At 46.4% G+C, this 21686-nt stretch overlaps 1 protein-coding gene across 1 annotated transcript in view; it reads left to right on the forward strand.

The window, feature by feature from the left end:
• Nucleotides 1-1895: 1895 nt before the first annotated feature.
• Nucleotides 1896-21686, forward strand: part of LOC144790678 (fetuin-B-like) — a 217393-nt gene continuing 197602 nt past the window's right edge. The window contains exon 1 of the mRNA XM_078665403.1: nucleotides 1896-2180. Coding sequence (XP_078521529.1) covers nucleotides 1965-2180 — 216 coding nt within the window. The 5' untranslated portion in view covers nucleotides 1896-1964. The remainder of the gene's footprint in view (nucleotides 2181-21686) is intronic.

Here is a 21686-nt window from a genome sequence, read left to right on the forward strand (position 1 = left end):
TATCAGCCGTCTTCAGCCAGGATAGCTTGACTCCAGTGGCGTGGAGAGCACGGGACTCAAGTCTGAGCATACCTGTCCCACTCGGGATGACAAATGCAAAAACAACAGTTGATGGACAGAATGCAGAACAATGTCATACATTCACCCCAGTACAGAGATCTGGGCCTAAATCCATCGTTTTTTTGCTCACCACACCACCCTAGTTCAGACTGTGCCATAGGCAAATCAGCCTTGAACCTGTGCCTCATGGAAAACGTCCAGCCCGAACTGCCAAGCCATATCTTCCCTGGACCGGAATCAAGCATCCTAGGACCGGTTTCTGGCTATCAGCCGCCTTCAGCCAGGATAGCTTGACTCCAGTGGCGTGGAGAGCACGGGACTCACATCTGAGCATACCCGTCCCACTCGGGGTGACAAATGCAAAAACAACAGTTGATGGACAGAATGTAGAACAATGTCATAAATGCACCCCAGTAAAGAGATCTGGGCCTAAATCCATCGTTTTTTTGCTCACCACACCACCCCAGTTCAGACATGGCCATATGCAAATCAGCCTTGACCCTGTGCCTCATGGGAACAGTCCAACCCGAACTGCCAAGCCATGTCTTCCCTTGACCGGAATCAAGCATCCTAGGACTGGTTTCTGGCAATCATCCGTCTTCAGCCAGGATAGCTTGACTCCAGTGGTGTGGAGAGTACGGGACTCACGTCTGAGTATACCCGTCCTACACGGGGTGACAAATGCAAAAACAACAGTTGATGGACAGAATGCAGAACAATGTCACAGGGTCAAGGCCGATTTGCGTATGGCCATGTCTGAACTGGGGTGGTGTGGTGTGCAAAAAACGATGGATTTAGGCCCAGATCTCTGTACTGGGGTGAAGGTATGACATTTTTCTACATTCTGTCCATCAACTATTGTTTTTGCATTTGTGACTCCGAGTGGGACGGGTATGCTCAGACGTGAGTCCCGTGCTCTCCACGCCACTGGAGTCAAGCTATCCTGGCTGAAGATTGCTGACAGCCAGAAACCGGTCCTAGGATGCTTGATTCCGGTCCAGGGCAGACATGGCTTGGCAGTTCGGGCTGGACTGTTCCCATGAGGCACAGGGTCAAGGCTGTTTGGAATATGGCCATGTCTGGACTGGGGTGTTGTGGTGAGCCAAATAAAAAGATGGATTTAGGCCCAGATCTCTGTACTGGGGTGAATGTATAGCATTGTTCTGCATTCTGTCCATGAACTGTTGTTTTTGCGTTTGTCACTAAAGTTAATAACCGAAAATCTACATGCAGTGAGACAATATTTTCGTAAAGAGCATTTAGGACACGCTTTTTGTGACACAATATTTTTGTATGAGATATTCTGATAGACAGCCCTTTGAGAAATTCATGTCTGGGGTCCCTAGCCCACCAGCTTTCCAGGTGAGCTCCAATCACTTTTGGATTGTGCAGGAGATTTGCTGATTAGTCAGACATATTGTCAGCAACATCTACTTTGCTAACATGTTTTCTTTTGAATTGTAAAAGCACATGTATGTTTCATCAATGATTTTAAGAAAAATGCATACATGCATTAATGGTGTTAATTGACATAGTTACATGAAATGTTTTAAAAGGCAATAAAAAGGAGCCAGAGCCCGAGACTGAGAGCTCAGGCTGAAAATATTTGATGAAGCATTAGCCAAAAAGGTTTGATACACTGGTAGCAGCTGCTGACCTTTTGCATGAAAGTGACCTGTTGCACATAAGTTTTGACTTTAGCTAAACATCACAGATCAATCATTTACTGCAGACTGTGCTGGTTCAGCTCGGGTTATTGTCAAGGCTGCATTCACCTCTGATTAATGTGGTTGTATAAAAACAAGACAACCTGAGCTGCATTTATTCCCATTAATGGTTAGTCCTCAGGGTAGCTAGTTTAGCAGCTCAGACTGGACAGAACCCTCCTTCAGACTTTGAAGAACATGAAGCCCTTTGTCCAATTTCTATGTCTCACACTGCTCTTCCTGAGCGGTGCCCTCAGCTCTGTGCCCCCCATCCCCCCCATGCCTTTGATACCTGAAGACTGCAATGCTACAGTATTTCAAGCAGGTCTGGCCCTGGAAGAGATCAATAAAGACCGAGATGAAGGCTTTGTGCTCACTCTTTACCGGGTAGCTGATGCCCACCGTCAACCTGTGGTAAGAAAATTTAAATTTTGTTTTCCTTATTTATTACCTTCAGGAAGATAAAATGCTGAAAACACACAGGGAGGGGAGGGGGGTCTCTGCAGCAGACATGTTCACCTACTAAAAAAAGAAAAAGAACTTGTTTTCATATAGCGCTAATACTGCAGATTTAAAGAATACTCATTTAGCAACCTCAGACAGATGATTCGGTCTAGCCAGGATTCAAACTAGCTTTGTACAGAAGAAAGCATTCAGCTCACTCAGCCATCTTACTTGCAGTGCTAAGCAAGTTCATGAAGCCACCTTATCATATAATTACGTGCATTTCTCTTATCCCTCTTAAATGGGTGAGATTGGGGGGGGGGGCATTTTGCTTCTTGTGTCTTGTCTCAGGCATATGTGTTTTTTATAAGTTCCTTTTCGAAGTTCTTCTCAATGCATTTTGGTGGGCAGCTGGAAAAGTTACTATTTCCACTGCAAAATTCCCTTCCAGTCACCTTTCTTTTGATTGTTGGGACCATTAAATGTCTCATCGTTTTCCATCTTCACCAATCTCAATGTTAATTAACACAGTTGTTTCACACATGCATAGTTATTTATTCTGTTTTCCACTAAAGCTATTTTATTACATTTCCAAGAATAATTAATGAGGCAGAAAACAGCATGTAACAAGGTAAAAGTGCAGCTATCTGTGAATTAAATACAGAGCAGCGATACCACCAAAACTTGTCAGAAGAATAAAAAAGAAATCTAATACATATAATAACTAGCTACCTATAGGTGAAATGTCAATTACATAGTGCTATTTACACAGACGGTCCATGTAGCCACACACAATGACAGCCAACTGACCCTTGGAGTTCACGTCCTTGTCCTGGGTACAAAAGGGAGCAGGTGCAGTCCATAACAGCTCCTTTCTGCTCACAAACTGCAGGGCTAGTCCTCTTCTAAAATTTTACAGGTCCAGAAAGTGTTCTGAGGAGGGTTCTTTGGAGTGCCACTTTTGTCGTTTGCGCTAGCCGGTGGGTAGGGGGAACTAATGGACACTCGTTAACCATTGAAAAAAAGGTTCCATAGGCAAGCGCACCACTTTTGAAGCACATCCTGTTTGCTTTCCTGCAAACAATTCCACAGTGCACCTCGTCCCGGAATCCAAAATGGTGAACCCTTCTTCCCTTGAGAAGAGTTCTTGTTTCCACCCAGAGTTTGGGCCAGTTAAATGACAAGTCCCCTTCCCTGTGCACACTCCGAACCATTTCTAAGGGTAGCTTCCCTCCCACTGAGTTCAAAACCAGCATGGTTTGTGTGAGTCCTGGGGCAAGGTTTTCTTTTCTTCAGGTCTTTCTTACACTAAACTATAAATGGGCAGGCTTTACATCTGTCTCTTGCACATTAAAGAAATTCTAGGGCCCACTGAACTCTTTTTCCTGAGCTGATAGGGATCACTTGCCTTACACCTAGCCCATACTGTAATCAGGCATAAGCCATGGTTCTGCTCTGGGAACATTTTTCACACTTCATTAAGGTCAAGCAATGTCTGGGAATCTGCTGACTGGTTAAGGTAAATAAGCTTTCTGGCGATTCAAGTAGGGAAAAGGTAACTTTCTAAAGGACAGTTTTCCTAAATATTTATTAACAATCTAACTTCACCAATGACTTCACATTTGAATAAATATGAAAACAAGTCTTTGAATGACTCTTTTGAGGTGTTTCGTTTCAATCGTTACAGATTAACGTTCATAAATCTGTACGTTTATATTTTATAGGATCCAGGTACAGCCTTGCCATAGTTTTGGGGTATACACACTAGCGGTACATGCCAACCTTAATTTCTTATATGTTCAACTTGTAAATATCAGACACCCTACCGTGTGGGTTACAAAGCATAAGTGGGGTGACATCATATTATTTAAAGAAGCAGGGCTTCCTGCCTGTCAAAAACCATTATTTTGACAGGTTTGAAAGCAGGTGTTTAGGCTACTCTAGTCAGGTTACACATGGTAGGCCTGAAACTGTTTTACATGCTAACCCAGTGGATGGTCCCTTAGGGGCTGCAGTCCACATTCCGCAGTTAACTTACACACCCTGTGTGTATATCTTCCACCATAGTTGAGCCTTAAAGGGAAAATTAAGTATGTTCATCGTGGAAAGTACATTTAACAATGATTTAAAGGAGGGAACAGGCACATTACTCCAGTTTAGCAGGGGTAAGGTTTACAGAGCTAAACAAACAGCAAAAATAGGATCCATAAAAGGTGAACAATCTGGCAAGACAATGTGGATAAGGCAGTTTTGCTAGAGAGGATTGCACACATTTCATATTTTGACAGCAAAATTCACCCACTGTTAGATAAATAACTTCTGCAGTGTGCCACCAATCTTCAAAGCACCTTATTTGTACCACCATGAACATCTATTGTCAAATAATACACAGCATGAGTGAAAAACTAATGAGGGGGTCAATCTTTCATTTCAAGCAAATCATGGATGTAATTTTGTCATCAGATGCACTGCTAGGGCCCTTGCTTGGAATAGCTCTTTATAAACAAAACAGAAAGGAAACATTGCTTCATCTGCACTCAATCATAAACTGTGGGAGGTTGGAAGATGAGTTCTGATGAAAGAGAAAACAACCTAACAACTAAAACATAAAAAATAATAGCTTGGGTAGGTTTTAATGTGTTCTATTAACAAAGAGCAAAGGATAAAATGGTCAAAACAATAAAGTGTATCGCATTGTGGAGGCAAGTAGCCAGGGAATGCGGTATTACAGTAAAACACAAACAATTGAAGAAGGGTCTGAGGGAAATTTAAAGACCTGCCCAGTTCGTATCCCCCTAACTGTAATCCTAACAACAAAAGAACCGGGGGTCTATAATGGAGCTTCAAGTACTCCGAGCTGCTGCAAAACTCCTACATAAGTGAGTTAGGCGCTAATAGAGCTACATAAGTCTCTATATCGGAATGTGTGCCAGGACAAACTTGTCGAAGGACCTACTGAGATTGTTGGTAAGACCCATACAGAGATGTGTTGGATTCCCATCAAATAGGTATGTAGATCAAGTGTTCTCATTTGGTCATCCAAAAATGGGGTGGTATGTCTCTTGATCAATGAGACCCATCCATCGCCCTTACTCAATTGGGTCGCACCATCAATCGCTAAGGTACCCATGAACAAATGATAAAGATGGGATCGAGTGCAGTGCAAAAATCAAAAGATGTGTGAGTTAAAAACAAGGGGTAAAAGGATCAATAGGCGAAAAACTCTAATGTAATTTGTCCTTTCCCTCAAACAAACAAGAACAATGCAGAGGAAGCAGTCTAAACATATAACTGCATTTACAAGGCCAACATGTTTCAGCCGGTAGGGACAAGATCCCATGGCTTTCTTCAGGGCCAGAGTTCTAAGCATTAGCTACTCCATACATAAAGTGAACGTAACGACAATCTGTAAAGGATATACATAAATAGTCCAAAATCGTGTTCCTCTGTACCAAACGGTGTCTCTTACATCTGTTAACAAGAAAAAAGAAATAAATTGTAGTAAGTCCTATCAAAACAGGAAAGACCTGGCACTGGCTTCTACTAATTAGGCCAATTTATTTTACTAATGTTACTCACCTGAATAGTACAGGGAGTGTACCTCACCTCTCCTGGAACCCAGCTCAGGAAAAAGGAGGCCCCGCTCTGTGAAGGCAAGGAAGGGGTAATGAACGGAAGGGTGGACACAGGCAACTTATATTACATACTTTATAAGTGTTTGTTTTCCCTGGTTCTGGATAACATCCCTTAGGGTTGTGAAATCAATAAAATGACAACCGATTGCTTAATGGCAAACATGTTTAGCTTTCTAGAGTAAAACCCATGTAAATGCCTTTGTTTGTCATCTGAACTAATGTCACTTCTAAACGGAAATGCAAAGGTATTGGCCAAACTTGTGTTGAACAAAGTATCTTCAGTAATAAATGTGAATTTGTATTTGAAGTTTATATTGCCCACTCGAAGGTGCAACATAAATATATTCTTGCCCATGTATGAAGGAACTTGCTTATCTGGGTGTATCCCTTTTCGACCAGGCACTGGAGATCGCCTTCCAAATAAATACTGGATGAAGAAAAGGCATTCAGCAAGGTCAAATTGATCCATTTGTGGGCTTTGCTCACCAATTCTTGCCTCAACTATTTAGAGGGTCGATAGTGAATCTCCATGAGTGCTCACTGACACCTCTTTTTATCGATTTGCCATTTCAGAGAGATTCTCTGTAGAAACGGTTATCCACCAGTGCTACCAACTCTTTCCTTTGGTTTTTGCTATGTATATCAAGATATTATATCTCAGATGATGGGACATAGCAGAATACTTTAAGTCAGTGAGTCTTAACCTTTTGCCTTCTATGGACTCCCAGTTAATCATTATTGGACCCCGGGAACTGCCACTGATTCATTCCTGGAACCTGGTGATCCCGCACTGAGTAATTACTGGAAGCCAGTGATTCCCGCTTAAGCATTTTGTTGACTTGAACAACAAAATAATACACAAAAAATACAGAAATAAGCATTCATCAAAGAAACACACAAATGCTAAAATATTTCCTTAAATTCACAAACAAATATAAAGAACATCAAAATTGTATTTTTTTATGGGAAAGTTGAAGCTTTTCTAAAGTCAATTGAGGCCACTCATTGCCCTGACTGTATTCTGTTTGATGCATTTACAGTGCGCCCACAAATCAATCAGAGGATACTTTCTTTATTTTTAGCCTCCAATTTCGAATTCCCTCACATTTACAGCACATTATAAGATGTTCAGTTTTACGTGTTGTTTTTTATTCATATTAAGTTTATTAATCTGTAAATATAATTACATTTTCTAAGTAGTCACCGACCCCCTGAGTAGGATTCGTGGTCCCCACGCAGTCCCTGGACCACAGAACACAGATTAAGAACCACTAGTTTAAATTATTTAAATATTGGGAAATCCAAATCTCCATGGGGTCGATTCACAAAGGTATTTGCAAAGTAGACTACAGGAATACTCTTTTACGTGCTCATAGATATCTTAGTGAATCTCTGTGGAAACTTTCATCTTCCAATTAAGAAAAGTTGAAAAAGGGCACAGTACTTTCAATTTATGTAACTCATCTGTGAATATTAACTGAATATTCCCATTTTATGAATTGTTTTTGGCTAATTCACTCACACGTGTAAGTGTAAAAGCCTACTACAGGAGCACTACTTCATTCCCCTAAATACCTTTCTGAATCTGCTCAGTGTAATTTTGACCTGCTATTTGAGGGTGTAGAGACAGAATATCGAGTACAAAAGATTGAGTTGCACAAATATCGAGGGTCAGGAATATTGACAGCATGGTCAAGAATATCGACTTAAGGTAAGAAATTCTGTTTTTGAAAATATCAAAGTGTTCAATATTGTTTGCCACAATATAGCTGTTAAAAACATAGTTTTTTATTATTGTATATTTTTAGTAAATATTTTATATGTATGGGATGTATGTTTTTGTATAAGATTTGCACGTATTTTTAATACATGTATTATATTTGTTGTAGTTATGAATTTTTTTTAATTAGAATTTTGCGCTTTTAGTACTGTAGCGGGTTGTGGGTTTATAGGGGAATAGGGTGGGAAGTAATTTAATTATGTTAAATGTATTCTTTTTTATTTATTTGAATTTTGCGCTTTTAGGGGGATATTCACAAGGACTCAACTCCGAATTATCCCCACCTTAACGCATCAAAAGTGGAGATAGATTTAACACCCCATTCACAAGCTGGTGCAAACTGCAGACATCTCTTGTATTCCCACGATAACTGCCCCAAAATTCATCTCAACGGTGGACACCACCAACTAATCATAATGAGATGCAGAGTAGGCATTCCCGTGCAAAAACACACAAAAAAACCACAACATCACATACACAGCGAACTGCCAGATCTGCGATGCAAACCAAAAACAGGCGATAAGCCGCGGTAGCAGCAGAGAATTAACACCTGTCTTTTGCTGGTGTTGAGCAGGCCGACTACCTGTAGCATAAAAGGAAGCCCAGCCAAGAGCCACACCTGAAGACCCACAGATGCCATGAAGACAATGATTATTCAACGCGGATACCCATCAGGGTCACAACACCCACTGCAACTACCCCAGGCCCCCCCGGGTTCCCCTGGACATACACATACCATGCACGACACAAGAGCCACAACAAACGCATGATGACGCACAGTGCCAAAATAAATACACACGTGCGGCCAGTACGAGAAACAGTCACACACCACTGAAGCAACAACCAATAACTTTATTGAAACACAACACAAAACAGCAATGCGGAAGAGTCCTGTCGGGTCCGCCAGGGACAATCCTGACGACACAGCCTGGAAAAGGAAGCTCAAAATCAAGACGTGTCATGCGCACATCAAAGGAGCGAGACACAGAGAAACAGAGAAGGAAAGTGAGCCAGAAAGAGAAAGAGAGGGAAGGAAGGGAAGGGAAGGGAGAGAGTGAGAGAGTAAGAGAGAGAGAGAGAGAGAGAGAGAGAGAGAGAGTGAAGGGAGAGAGAGTGAGAGAGAGAGAGGTAGGGAAGGGAGAGGGAGTGAGAGCGAGAGAGGGAAGGGAGAGGGCATGAGAGAGAGAGGGAAGGGAGAGGGAGTGAGAGAGAGAGAGAGAGGGAGTGAAACAGAAGGAAATGAAGGGAGAGAGAGAGACACCACCGCCCCAGCGCACACAGGCCCCACTTCTCACCTGCTGCCACCAGTGTGTCCATCCGGAGGAACATCGCGTGCCTGTGCGAGCTCCAGGCCTCAGTCATGCCTCCATGGCATGGTGCACATCAAGCGGGCCCAACCCACGGCACAGCAGGTCCCACACATGATGCTGAATCCTGAGTCATCAATGGCGGAGACCACATCAGTGCACACATCATCATTGCAGGCTGCACACCCGCTCAGCAATTACGTGTGCCACTAACCCTATGCAACGCCAGTCAGCGCCACGTGGTGGTAGTCCTGTGTGAGCCGCAAGGCCTCGGGTGCCACTAACCCTGTGCAACGCCAGTCAGCACCAAGTGGTAGTAGGCCCGTGTCGGCTGCAAGGCTGCGGATGCCACTAACCCTGTGCAACGCCAGTCAGCTCCACGTGGTGGTAGGCCTGTGTCGGCCACAAGGCCTCGGGTGCCACTAACCCTGTGCAACGCCAGTCAGTGCCACGTGGTGGTAGGCCCATGTTGTCCGCAAGGTCTTGGTGCCACCAACCCTGTGCGCAGCAAATCATGGGCCCTTTATGATTGAGCACCGTGGAGCGTCCATCATCTAGTCACCACCGGCAGAGGGGAATATGACATTGTCGGCCCCTTATATTTGTGGGGTCACATGGCCTGTAACACCTGTGCCGGGTGGATGTGGTGTGTGTGCAGACCTGCCCTCAGGGAGTTGCCGTGACATGCTGACAATTAGACCAGTGACCTACACACCACCAGCGATTACGCCTGCGACAGGTAGCTATGTGGGTGTTGTAATCAACCTGCATGTGCCAGATGTAGAATGTTGTGACCTCATTGTTAGTCTGGCTCGGTGGGACTTTGGATGTGATGAAGATAGGAGCTGGATCTGTTGGTGGTTGCTCATAATAAAGCCTTTTACTGGACCTCAACGTTGACCGCTTTTATTACTGGCAACGATGATCACTTGATTGGGGACAAGTATACAACCACCGATTTCCCTGCGAACCCACTAATCTGGATTTCATGATATTGGATTGGACGAAACTGCAAACTACAGACAGCGAACTTTAATTGCACTTTAAACATCGTAACTTTCTCTGGAGTGTGCCTTGTCGATGTGGAGTTATCGGAGAAATTATTACTTCAAAGTAAGTAGATCAACGGTTTTGTGCTTACTTTCCAGTTTTTTCCATAGCGTGCTCACTAACAGTTCCGCTGTTTATTCTTGAATCTCCGTCTTTGCGTGCACAGAAATCAGCATACCTCGAGGTGTTCATGTGTGCGTGGAGTTCTCTACATCATCGTCATTACGTTGACACTGACGCATATACATTGCGTCACTCAACGTGCAACGTAGCGGCCATATTGGTAAAACCATACTCATTACAAGTCCGGCTTCAACTCACAATTAAACTCAAATGATGAAACTGATCACAGCGATGCAAGCTGCAACAAGCATTGAAAATGCAATAGGTCTCACAATAGAAGAGTTTGACATTTTTCGTTTTGCAAATGGATGAGTGGTGTTGCGTGGATGAGTGGCGTTGCGTGGATGAGTGGCGTTGCGTGGATGAGTGGCGTGTGTGAGTGGCGTTGCGTGTGTGAGTGGCGTTGCGTGTGTGAGTGGCGTAGCGTGTGTGAGTGGCGTTGCGTGTGTGAGTGGCGTTGCGTGTGTGAGTGGCGTTGCATGTGTGAGTAGCGTTGCGTGTGTGAGTGGCGTTGCGTGGATGAGTGGGGTTGGAATGCAATAGGTCTCCCATTAGAAAAGTTGTAGGTATTGGTCTTGTAAATGACATAAATTTTTTTTTTTCGTTGTTAAAATTGCTAAATTGATGGCTTTGTCATTTACAATGCCAATAGTTATAACTTTTGCAAATGTGACACCTATAGCATTTGGAATGCAACATGTTTTGTATTTACGTGACTTATATGGCAGCTCTGGTCGTTATGCTACATCTCTAGATAGTTTTATCTTCCGCAAATGTGACACCTATTGTAACACAATATGTGTTGTGAGGGTGGGTGAGGTGTTGAGGGTGAGGGGTTGAGGGTGAGTGAGGGTGAGGGGTTGAGGGTGAGGGGTTGAGGGTGAGTGAGGGTGAGGTGTTGAGGGTGAGTGAGGGTGAGGGGTTGAGGGTGAGTGAGGGTGAGTGAGGGTGAGTGAGGGTGAGGGGTTGAGGGTGAGTGAGGGTGAGTGAGGGTGAGTGAGGGTGAGGGTGAGGGGTTGAGGGTGAGTGAGGGTGAGGGTGGGTGAGGGTGGGTGAGGGTGAGGGGTTGAGGGTGAGTGAGGGTGAGGGTGAGTGAGGGTGAGTGAGGGTGAGGGTGAGGGGTTTAGGGTGAGTGAGGGTGAGTGATAGTGAGGGTGAGTGAGGGGTTGAGGGTGAGGGGTTGAGGGTGGGTGAGGGTGAGGGATTGAGGGTGAGTGAGGGTGAGGGTTGAGGGAGGGTGAGGGTGAGTGAGGGTGAGGGTGAGTGAGGGTGAGGGTTTGAGGATGAGTGAGGGTGAGGGTGAGTGAGGGTGAGTGAGGGTGAGTGAGCGTGAGTGAGGGTGAGGGTGAGTGAGGGTGAGGGTGAGTGAGGGTGAGTGAGGGTGAGGGTGAGTGAGGGTGAGGGTGAGTGAGGGTGAGTGAGGGTGAGGGTGAGTGAGGGTGAGTGATGGTGAGTGAGGGTGAGTGAGGGTGAGTGAGGGTGAGTGAGGGTGAGGGGTTGAGGGTGAGTGAGGGTGAGGGGTTGAGGGTGAGTGAGGGTGAGGGGTTGAGGGTGAGTGAGGGTGAGTGGTTGAGGGTGAGTGAGGGTGAGGGTGATTGAGTGTAAGGGGTTGAGGGTGAGTGAGGGTGAGGGTGAGTGGTTGAGGGTGAGTGAGGGTGAGGTGTTGAGGGTGAGTGAGGGTGAGGGTGAGTGAGGGTGAGGGTGAGTGAGGGTGAGTGAGGGTGAGGGTGAGTGAGTGTGAGTGAGGGTGGGGGTGAGTGAGGGTGAGTGAGTGTGAGTGAGGGTGAGGGGTTGAGGGTGGGTGAGGGGTTGAGGGTGAGTGAGGGTGAGGGGTTGAGGGTGAGAGGGTGAAGGTGAGGGTGAGTGAGGGTGAGGGTGAGGGGTTGAGGGTGAGTGAGGGTGAGGGTGATTGAGGGTGAGGGGTTGAGGGTGAGGGTGAGTGAGGGTGAGGGTGATTGAGGGTGAGTGAGGGTGAGGGGTTGAGGGTGAGTGAGGGTGACTGAGGGTGAGTGAGAGTGAGGGTGAGTGAGGTGTTGAGGGTGAGGGGTTGAGGGTGAGTGAGGGGGAGGGTGAGGGGTTGAGGGTGAGTGAGGGTGAGGGGTTGAGGGTGAGTGAGGGTGGGTGAGGGTGAGTGAGGGTGAGGGGTTGAGGGTGAGTGAGGGTGAGTGAGGGTGAGTGAGGGTGAGGGGTTGAGGGTGAGTGAGGGTGAGGGGTTGAGGGTGAGTGAGGGTGAGGGTGAGGGGTTGAGGGTGAGTGAGGGTGAGGGTGAGGGTGGGTGAGGGTGGGTGAGGGTGAGGGGTTGAGGGTGAGTGAGGGTGAGGGTGAGTGAGGGTGAGGGTGAGTGAGGGTGAGGGGTTTAGGGTGAGTGAGGGTGAGTGAGACTGAGGGTGAGTGAGGGGTTGAGGGTGAGGGGTTGAGGGTGGGTGAGGGTGAGGGATTGAGGGTGAGTGAGGGTGAGGGTTGAGGGAGGGTGAGGGTGAGTGAGGGTGAGGGTGAGTGAGGGTGAGGGGTTGAGGGTGAGTGAGGGTGAGGGTGAGTGAGGGTGAGTGAGGGTGAGTGAGGGTGAGTGAGGGTGAGTGAGGGTGAGTGAGGGTGAGGGTGAGTGAGGGTGAGGGTGAGTGAGAGTGAGGGTGAGGGTGAGTGAGGGTGAGTGAGGGTGAGTGAGGGTGAGTGAGGGTGAGGGTGAGTGAGGGTGAGTGAGGGTGAGGTGTTGAGGGGGAGTGAGGGTGAGGGGTTGAGGGTGAGTGAGGGTGAGGGGTTGAGGGTGAGTGAGGGTGAGTGGTTGAGGGTGATTGAGGGTGAGGGTGATTGAGGGTAAGGGGTTGAGGGTGAGTGAGGGTGAGGGTGAGGGAGGGGGGTTGAGGGTGAGTGAGGGTGAGGGTGAGGGGTTGAGGGTGAGTGAGGGTGAGGGTGAGTGAGGGTGAGGGTGAGTGAGTGTGAGTGAGGGTGGGGGTGAGTGAGGGTGAGTGAGTGTGAGTGAGGGTGAGTGAGGGTGAGGGGTTGAGGGTGGGTGAGGGGTTGAGGGTGAGTGAGGGTGAGGGGTTGAGGGTGAGAGGGTGAAGGTGAGGGTGAGTGAGGGTGAGGGTGAGGGGTTGAGGGTGAGTGAGGGTGAGGGTGATTGAGGGTGAGGGGTTGAGGGTGAGTGAGGGTGAGGGTGAGTGAGGGTGAGGGTGATTGAGGGTGAGTGAGGGTGAGGGTGAGGGGTTGAGGGTGAGTGAGGGTGACTGAGGGTGAGTGAGAGTGAGGGTGAGTGAGGTGTTGAGGGTGAGGGGTTGAGGGTGAGTGAGGGGGAGGGTGAGGGGTTGAGGGTGAGTGAGGGTGAGGGGTTGAGGGTGAGTGAGGGTGAGTGAGGGTGAGTGAGGGTGAGGGGTTGAGGGTGAGTGAGGGTGAGTGAGGGTGAGTGAGGGTGAGGGGTTGAGGGTGAGTGAGGGTGAGGGGTTGAGGGTGAGTGAGGGTGAGGGTGAGGGGTTGAGGGTGAGTGAGGGTGAGGGTGGGTGAGGGTGGGTGAGGGTGAGGGGTTGAGGGTGAGTGAGGGTGAGGGTGAGGGTGAGGGTGAGTGAGGATGAGGGTGAGGGGTTTAGGGTGAGTGAGGGTGAGGTGTTGAGGGTGAGTGAGGGTGAGGGTGAGTGTGGGTGAGGGTGAGGTGTTGAGGGTGAGTGAGGGTGAGGGTGAGTGAGGGTGAGTGGGGGTGAGGGTGAGTGAGGGTGAGGGGTTGAGGGTGAGTGAGGGTGAGGCGTTGAGGGTGAGTGAGGGTGAGTGAGGGTGAGGGGTTGAGGGTGAGGGGTTGAGGGTGATATTTTTTTTTTATTTAAATGTCGGACGCAAAGCGCCACCTTAACGCTACCAACATTTATTAGGTTAGCGTTGTAGTTTTTTTCTTTTTTCCTACCGTTCCGTATTATTTTTGATTGACATTTTTTTTAGCCAATCGGAGCGCTACGTTTTTGACGTCGCGTTCCGATTTGCATACGTAATCGGTGGAATTCTCCAGAACATCGAGAATCGTGGGATGCGGAAGGCGTGTTCCTGTTCGTGTGCTGTTGGTGCGTCGTATGATAGGTAAGAGATTTCCTCTAACAGTTTTTTTAATCTAATTTAAAGTAGTATTGATAGTATGCATAAATTAGTTAATAATTATGAGTGTATTTATATAAATAGTGACATATTTTGTTAGCGATTGCAATTATTTTAGTTATTTATTTAATTTATATGTAAGTGTTTCTATTTACTACCTATAGTATGTTTAAGTTAACGAATGAATAGGAGTGTATTTTTAATAATTTTGACATTGTATTTTTTTGTTTGTAATATTTCGAAATGAATATTATGTAATGTAATTAAAGTCTTGTTTTTATTCTTCGATATGTAATGTATTTATTTTCTTAAAGTGTTAAGTAATGTATTATTAGCAGTTGTTTGTTATTTGACGTCCAAGAGCTGTTCTTTGAGTTTCTAAGTACTCTTTTCGCCATGAATATTGTACACTTCAAAAGTATTAATTGTATTACGCGTTGTTTTGTGAAGCTAAGAGACATATGTAATGTTTATTGATGCTGTTAGCGCTGAATCCAAGTTGCGTAATATGTTTTTTATATTTGATGTAATTCCGTGTGATGAACTGCTATTGTTATATGCGTACGGCTTTTTGTGTAACTCTTGACCATTGTGTTTAATCCGTCCCATTCCCCGGATGAATAGTGCTTGTTTATTACCCCTATTAAAAATTGGCTGTTTCACTTTTGTGTTTGTACATCCTCGTCCTCGCTTCCTGCCACATATTTTTCTTTGTTTTGTTGGTGTAATATTGTAGGAATGACTTTTGCTTTTTGGCCTGAAGCCTGATCAACATCCTTGCATGCTGTAGCTCAGTTTGGGAAGTATATTTTGTGTGTAACGTATCTGATGCAGTACTCCGTAGACCCCCTTTTTTTTCCGTCCTAAAAGTTGTTTATGTCAATGAAAATGGCATAACATTCATTAATTTGCAGGTTGGGTGAACGATGCAGAGTGGGTGAATGATGCAGAGTGGGTGAATGATGCAGAGTGGGTGAATGATGCAGAGTGGGTGAATGATGCAGATTGGGTGAATATTAGATTTGTTGTTTCCTATTATTTTTATTGGCATAGTAGTGTCTTTGTTTTGCAACGAAGGATGTTTATTTTGATTTGTCGGCTCTTTATGTATGTAATGCATTGTATCCTATTGTTCAGATCTAATTTTTAAAATGTATGTATTTTGTTACTAGTTGTGTTAATAATTAGAGCAGTGTTTTTTTGGTGTAATTGTGTAGTATGTTGTATATCTGCGTGAATAATTTATATTGTTTCATCTCTACGTTCTGTTATTGCAGTTTTTATTAAACGTATGTTTGTATAGCTTTTTAATTTGATGTTTATGTAAATTTCGTGCTGTTGTTTGTGATACTTCCTCTTCGTTAATAATCTATGCAATGTCTCCGCTTTGTGTTACGATGTATTTTTAAAGCAATATTGGCTTGTTATATATGCTTTCTCCATGTTGCTATCAGAATTGTGACTTATGTCCACATTACTGTAGAGTAGCGACATTTTTATTTTGTATATTTGCGCTAATTTCGTGTGACTAAAAGCTCGTGTTATATGCGTACGGCTTTTTGTGTAACTCTTGACAATTGTGTTTAATCCGTCCCATTCCCCGCCTGAATAATGCTTATTTATTCCCCCCCAAAAAAGTAGGCTGTTTCACATTTGTGTTTGTACATCCTCGTCCTCGCTTCCTGACAGATATTTCTTCGTTCTTTTGTTGGTGTTATTTTGTCCGAATAATTTTTGTTTGGTGACGTGAAGCCTGATAAACATCATTGCATGTTGTAGCTCACATTTGGGAAGTAGATTTTGTGTGTAACGTATCTGATGCACGACTCCGTTGACCCCCTTTGTTTTTAATTGCGTGCTAAAATTTGTTTATGTCTCAGAAAATGGCATAAAACTTATCTATCTGTTAAATGCACAATCAATTTTTTTAATAGGGTGGAATAGGAGGCTATTTTTTGAGTCTTTACTTATATTGTGTTTTGTTTAGTTTTATTTGATTGTTTATTTGGCTGGTGCATTACGATGGCGTATTTTTCCTTTGGTTTTTATTTTCTAGGATGTCTTTCTGTTGCGTATCTTGAGGGTGTATTTGTAGGGTGAATTAGGCTGTTAGTTTATTAGGGTGAATTAGGACTCAGGATTTCTATCTTGGAGTTAGAGTGTGGATTAGGATAGTTTATTTCTATTCTTCCTTTTGTTGTTGTATGTGTGTGTGTGTGTGTGTGTGTGTGTGTGTGTGTGTGTGAGGGTGAGTGAGGGTGTGTGAAGCTGAGGGTGTGTGACGGTGTGTGAGGGTGTGTGAGCGTCAGTGAGTGTGTTTGCTGCATGTCTGATGCTTGTGGATGTCTGTTGCTTGTGGATGTCTGTTGCTTGTGTATGTGTGCAGCTTGTGTTGCTTGTGGATGTCTGCTGCTTGTGATGCTTGTGGATGTCTGACGCTTGTGGATGGGTGAGTGGGTGAAAGGTACAGAGTGGATGAAAGGTACAGAGTGGGTGAAAGGTACAGAGTTGTTGAAAGGTACAGAGTGGGTGAAAGGTACAGAGTGGGTGAAAGGTACAGAGTGGGTGAAAGGTACAGAGTGGGCGAAAGGTACAGAGTGGGTGAAAGGTACAGAGTGGGTGAAAGGTACAGAGTGTGTGAAAGGTACAGAGTGTGTGAAAGGTACAGAGTGTGTGAAAGGTACAGAGTGGGTGAAAGGTACAGAGTGGGTGAAAGCTACAGAGTGGGTGAAAGCTACATAGTGTGTGAAAGGTACAGAGTGGTTGAAAGGTACAGAGTCGGTGAAAGGTACAACGTGGGTGAAAGGTACATAGTGGGTGAAAGGTACAGAGTAGGTGAAAGGTACAGATTGGGTGAAAGGTACAGAGTGGGTGAAAGGTACAGAGTGGGTGAAAGGTACAGAGTGGGCGAAAGGTACAGACTGGGTGAAAGGTACAGAGTGGGCGAAAGGTACAGAGTGGGCGAAAGGTACAGAGTGGGCGAAAGGTACAGAGTGGGCGAAAGGTACAGAGTGGGCGAAAGGTACAGAGTGGGTGAAAGGTACAGAGTGTGTGAAAGGTACAGAGTGTGTGAAAGGTACAGAGTGTGTGAAAGGTACAGAGTGTGTGAAAGGTACAGTGTGTGTGAAAGGTACGGAGTGGGTGAAAGGTACAGAGTGGGTGAAAAGTGCAGAGTGGGTGAAAGGTACAGAGTGGGTGAAAGGTACAGAGTGTGTAAAAGGTACATAGTGGGCGAAAGGTACGGAGAGGGTGAAAGGTAAAGAGGCGGTGAAAGGTACAACGTGGGTGAAAGGTACAGAGTTGGTGAAAGGTACAGATTGGGTGAAAGGTACAGAGTGGGAGGGAGAGAGTTGGAAGAGAGTGAAATTTGCAGAAACGTGGAGAGGAATAGAAAGAGCGAAGGGATCTGTAACCTGAGAGATGTGGCATAACAGAACGCTTGGTAGTGCGGGCACTGCTGCTTGGGGTATCTGCGAGATTTGTTTAAGTAAATGGAGAGGGGGGAGAGAGTTGGAGGAGAGAGTGAAAGAGGCAGAAACGTTGAGAGGAAAAGAAAAGAAAGAGCGAAGGTATCTGTAAGCTGAGAGATGTGGCATAACAGAACGCTCGGTATTGCGGGCACTGCTGCTCGGGGTATCGGCGCGATTTGTGATGGAAGCTTGCACTGTTGCTGCCTGTGCTGTACCTGCTCTGTGTGTGAGGGAAGCTTGCACTGTTGCTGCCTGTGCTGTACCTGCTCTGTGTGTGAGGGAAGCTTGCACTGTTGCTGCCTGTGCTGTACCTGCTCTGTGTGTGAGGGAAGCTTGCACTGTTGCTGCCTGTGCTGTACCTGCTCCGTGTGTGAGGGAAGCTTGCACTGTAGCTGCCTGTGCTGTACCTGCTCTGTGTGTGAGGGAAGCTTGCACTGTTGCTGCCTGTGCTGTACCTGCTCTGTGTGTGAGGGAAGCTTGCACTGTAGCTGCCTGTGCTGTACCTGCTCTGTGTGTGAGGGAAGCTTGCACTGCTGCTGCCTGTGCTGTACCTGCTCCGTGTGTGAGGGAAGCTTGCACTGCTGCTGTCGGTGCTGTACCTGTTCCATGTGTAAGGGAAGCTTGCACTGCTGCCGCCTGTGCTGTACCTGATCTATGTGTGAGGGCTTTTTGTAAGTAAAGGTAGAGGGAGGGAGAGAGTTGGAAGAGCGAGTGAAATTTGCAGAAACATGGAGAGGAAAAGAGAGAGCGAAGGGATCTGTAAGCTGAGAGATGTGGCATAACAGAACGCTCGGTATTGTGGGCACTGCTGCTCGGGGTATCACCAAGATTTGTGTAAGTAAATGGAGATGGAGGGAGAGAGTTGGAAGAGAGAGTGAAAGAGGCAGAAACGTGGAGAGTAAAAGAAAGAGCGAAGGAATCTGTAAGCTGAGAGATGTGGCATAACAGAACGCTCGCTAGTGCGGGCACTGCTGCTCGGGGTATCGGCGAGATTTGTGTAAGTAATTGGAGAGGGAGGGAGAGAGTTGGAAGAGAGAGTGAAAGAGGCAGAAACGTGGAGAGGAATAGAAAGAGAGAAGGGATCTGTAACCTGAGAGATGTGGCATAACAGAACGCTCGCTAGTGCGGGCACTGCTGCTCGGGGTATCGGCGAGATTTGTGTAAGTAATTGGAGAGGGAGGGAGAGAGTTGGAAGAGAGTGAAATTTGCAGAAACGTGGAGAGGAATAGAAAGAGCGAAGGGATCTGTAACCTGAGAGATGTGGCATAACAGAACGCTTGGTAGTGCGGGCACTGCTGCTTGGGGTATCTGCGAGATTTGTTTAAGTAAATGGAGAGGGGGGAGAGAGTTGGAGGAGAGAGTGAAAGAGGCAGAAACGTTGAGAGGAAAAGAAAAGAAAGAGCGAAGGTATCTGTAAGCTGAGAGATGTGGCATAACAGAACGCTCGGTATTGCGGGCACTGCTGCTCGGGGTATCGGCGCGATTTGTGATGGAAGCTTGCACTGTTGCTGCCTGTGCTGTACCTGCTCTGTGTGTGAGGGAAGCTTGCACTGTTGCTGCCTGTGCTGTACCTGCTCTGTGTGTGAGGGAAGCTTGCACTGTTGCTGCCTGTGCTGTACCTGCTCTGTGTGTGAGGGAAGCTTGCACTGTTGCTGCCTGTGCTGTACCTGCTCCGTGTGTGAGGGAAGCTTGCACTGTAGCTGCCTGTGCTGTACCTGCTCTGTGTGTGAGGGAAGCTTGCACTGTTGCTGCCTGTGCTGTACCTGCTCTGTGTGTGAGGGAAGCTTGCACTGTAGCTGCCTGTGCTGTACCTGCTCTGTGTGTGAGGGAAGCTTGCACTGCTGCTGCCTGTGCTGTACCTGCTCCGTGTGTGAGGGAAGCTTGCACTGCTGCTGTCAGTGCTGTACCTGTTCCATGTGTAAGGGAAGCTTGCACTGCTGCCGCCTGTGCTGTACCTGATCTATGTGTGAGGGCTTTTTGTAAGTAAAGGTAGAGGGAGGGAGAGAGTTGGAAGAGCGAGTGAAATTTGCAGAAACATGGAGAGGAAAAGAGAGAGCGAAGGGATCTGTAAGCTGAGAGATGTGGCATAACAGAACGCTCGGTATTGTGGGCACTGCTGCTCGGGGTATCACCAAGATTTGTGTAAGTAAATGGAGATGGAGGGAGAGAGTTGGAAGAGAGAGTGAAAGAGGCAGAAACATGGAGAGTAAAAGAAAGAGCGAAGGAATCTGTAAGCTGAGAGATGTGGCATAACAGAACGCTCGCTAGTGCGGGCACTGCTGCTCGGGGTATCGGCGAGATTTGTGTAAGTAATTGGAGAGGGAGGGAGAGAGTTGGAAGAGAGAGTGAAAGAGGCAGAAACGTGGAGAGGAATAGAAAGAGAGAAGGGATCTGTAACCTGAGAGATGTGGCATAGCAGAACGCTCGCTAGTGCGGGCACTGCTGCTCGGGGTATCGGCGAGATTTGTGTAAGTAATTGGAGAGGGAGGGAGAGAGTTGGAAGAGAGTGAAATTTGCAGAAACGTGGAGAGGAATAGAAAGAGCGAAGGGATCTGTAACCTGAGAGATGTGGCATAACAGAACGCTTGGTAGTGCGGGCACTGCTGCTTGGGGTATCTGCGAGATTTGTTTAAGTAAATGGAGAGGGGGAGAGAGTTGGAGGAGAGAGTGAAAGAGGCAGAAACGTTGAGAGGAAAAGAAAAGAAAGAGCGAAGGTATCTGTAAGCTGAGAGATGTGGCATAACAGAACGCTCGGTATTGCGGGCACTGCTGCTCGGGGTATCGGCGCGATTTGTGTAAGTGGGTGACTGAAGCAGAGTGGGTGAATATATATGTCTGATGCTTGTGGATGTCTGATGCTTGCATGTCTGCTGGGGTGCAGGGTCAGTACAAGTCAAGCTCTAAGTTGGTGTGTGTCAGAACTGGTTGCCTCGGGGCCAACGAAGTCTGTTGCGAGGCGTGGGGGGGCAGCCTTTGATGTGCGAGAGAGCTGCCGTGAAAGAAGTAAACAGCAGGCATGTAATTAGGGGGGAGGAGAAGTCGCGCTGGGGTGAATACCTGAGGCCAAACTGCCCGCGGGAGGGAGGCTGATGGCTGTGATGTGGACGCGCGTCGTGAACTAGTGGGAGGGAAGACGGAGGGAAGGCAGAGAAGGGGAGGGGGGATGAATGCGACACGGTGGGCAGGGGAGGGGGTGAGCGGGGAGAGCGGCATGAGGGTGTGAAAGCAGCAGGGGCCTGGAGTGCGGCTAAGATAACTGAAGAAACGCGACAGGGCAGGCAGGGGAGGGGGCGGAGCGGGGGTGTGGGAGGAGTGCGGCTGAGGGAAAATACATGCAAGCAGGCGGCTGGGGGCATGTGCACGTGCTTTTAAGCTCAATGCACATGCGCATTAAGCTTGAATTTCACGAGCACTGCAAGGAATCGCCACGATTCCTTGCAAGTTGGTTAAAGACTGTTTAAGCCCCAATAGTCTCGCAAGCTCGATGCGCATGCGCATCGACAGGCGAGACCTAAAAACGAATCCGGTTTGAACAGTGAAATCAACAACAGCACAACATGTATTATAAGGCTGTTTTACCACAATTTCTTAACGAAACGTATCTATATTTCTTTTAAAAATGGTTTTACTCACAGTGAGAATGTTATCTTTGCATTATTGGCAATATTATTCTGATTTCCTTTTCTTTCATAAGTCATGGCCAAACCGACCAGCATGTCTCAACCTCCTGCATTCCTATCTGAAAAAGGAGAACCAATTTTTCACTGGAAGAGATGGAGGAATTTATTTGATTCCTATATTGTAGCTATTGGGGGGGAGAAATTCTCTGCTTTCAGGAAATAAGCCATTTTATTACATAATTTAGGTGTGGAGGGCAGAAACATTTATGATAGCATGGACCTCATAACTGTAGGGAATGGCAATGGTGAACCAAGAGACGTTTATGAGATGTCCATGACTATGCTGGAGCGATATTTTGGGCCTCGTATCAACGTAGTTTTTCTAGCGACATAGATTCTTTACAAGAGTTCAAGGTC

This window comes from Lissotriton helveticus, chromosome 11, assembly GCF_964261635.1.
Source record: "Lissotriton helveticus chromosome 11, aLisHel1.1, whole genome shotgun sequence".
In the NCBI taxonomy this organism is placed as follows: domain Eukaryota; kingdom Metazoa; phylum Chordata; class Amphibia; order Caudata; family Salamandridae; genus Lissotriton; species Lissotriton helveticus.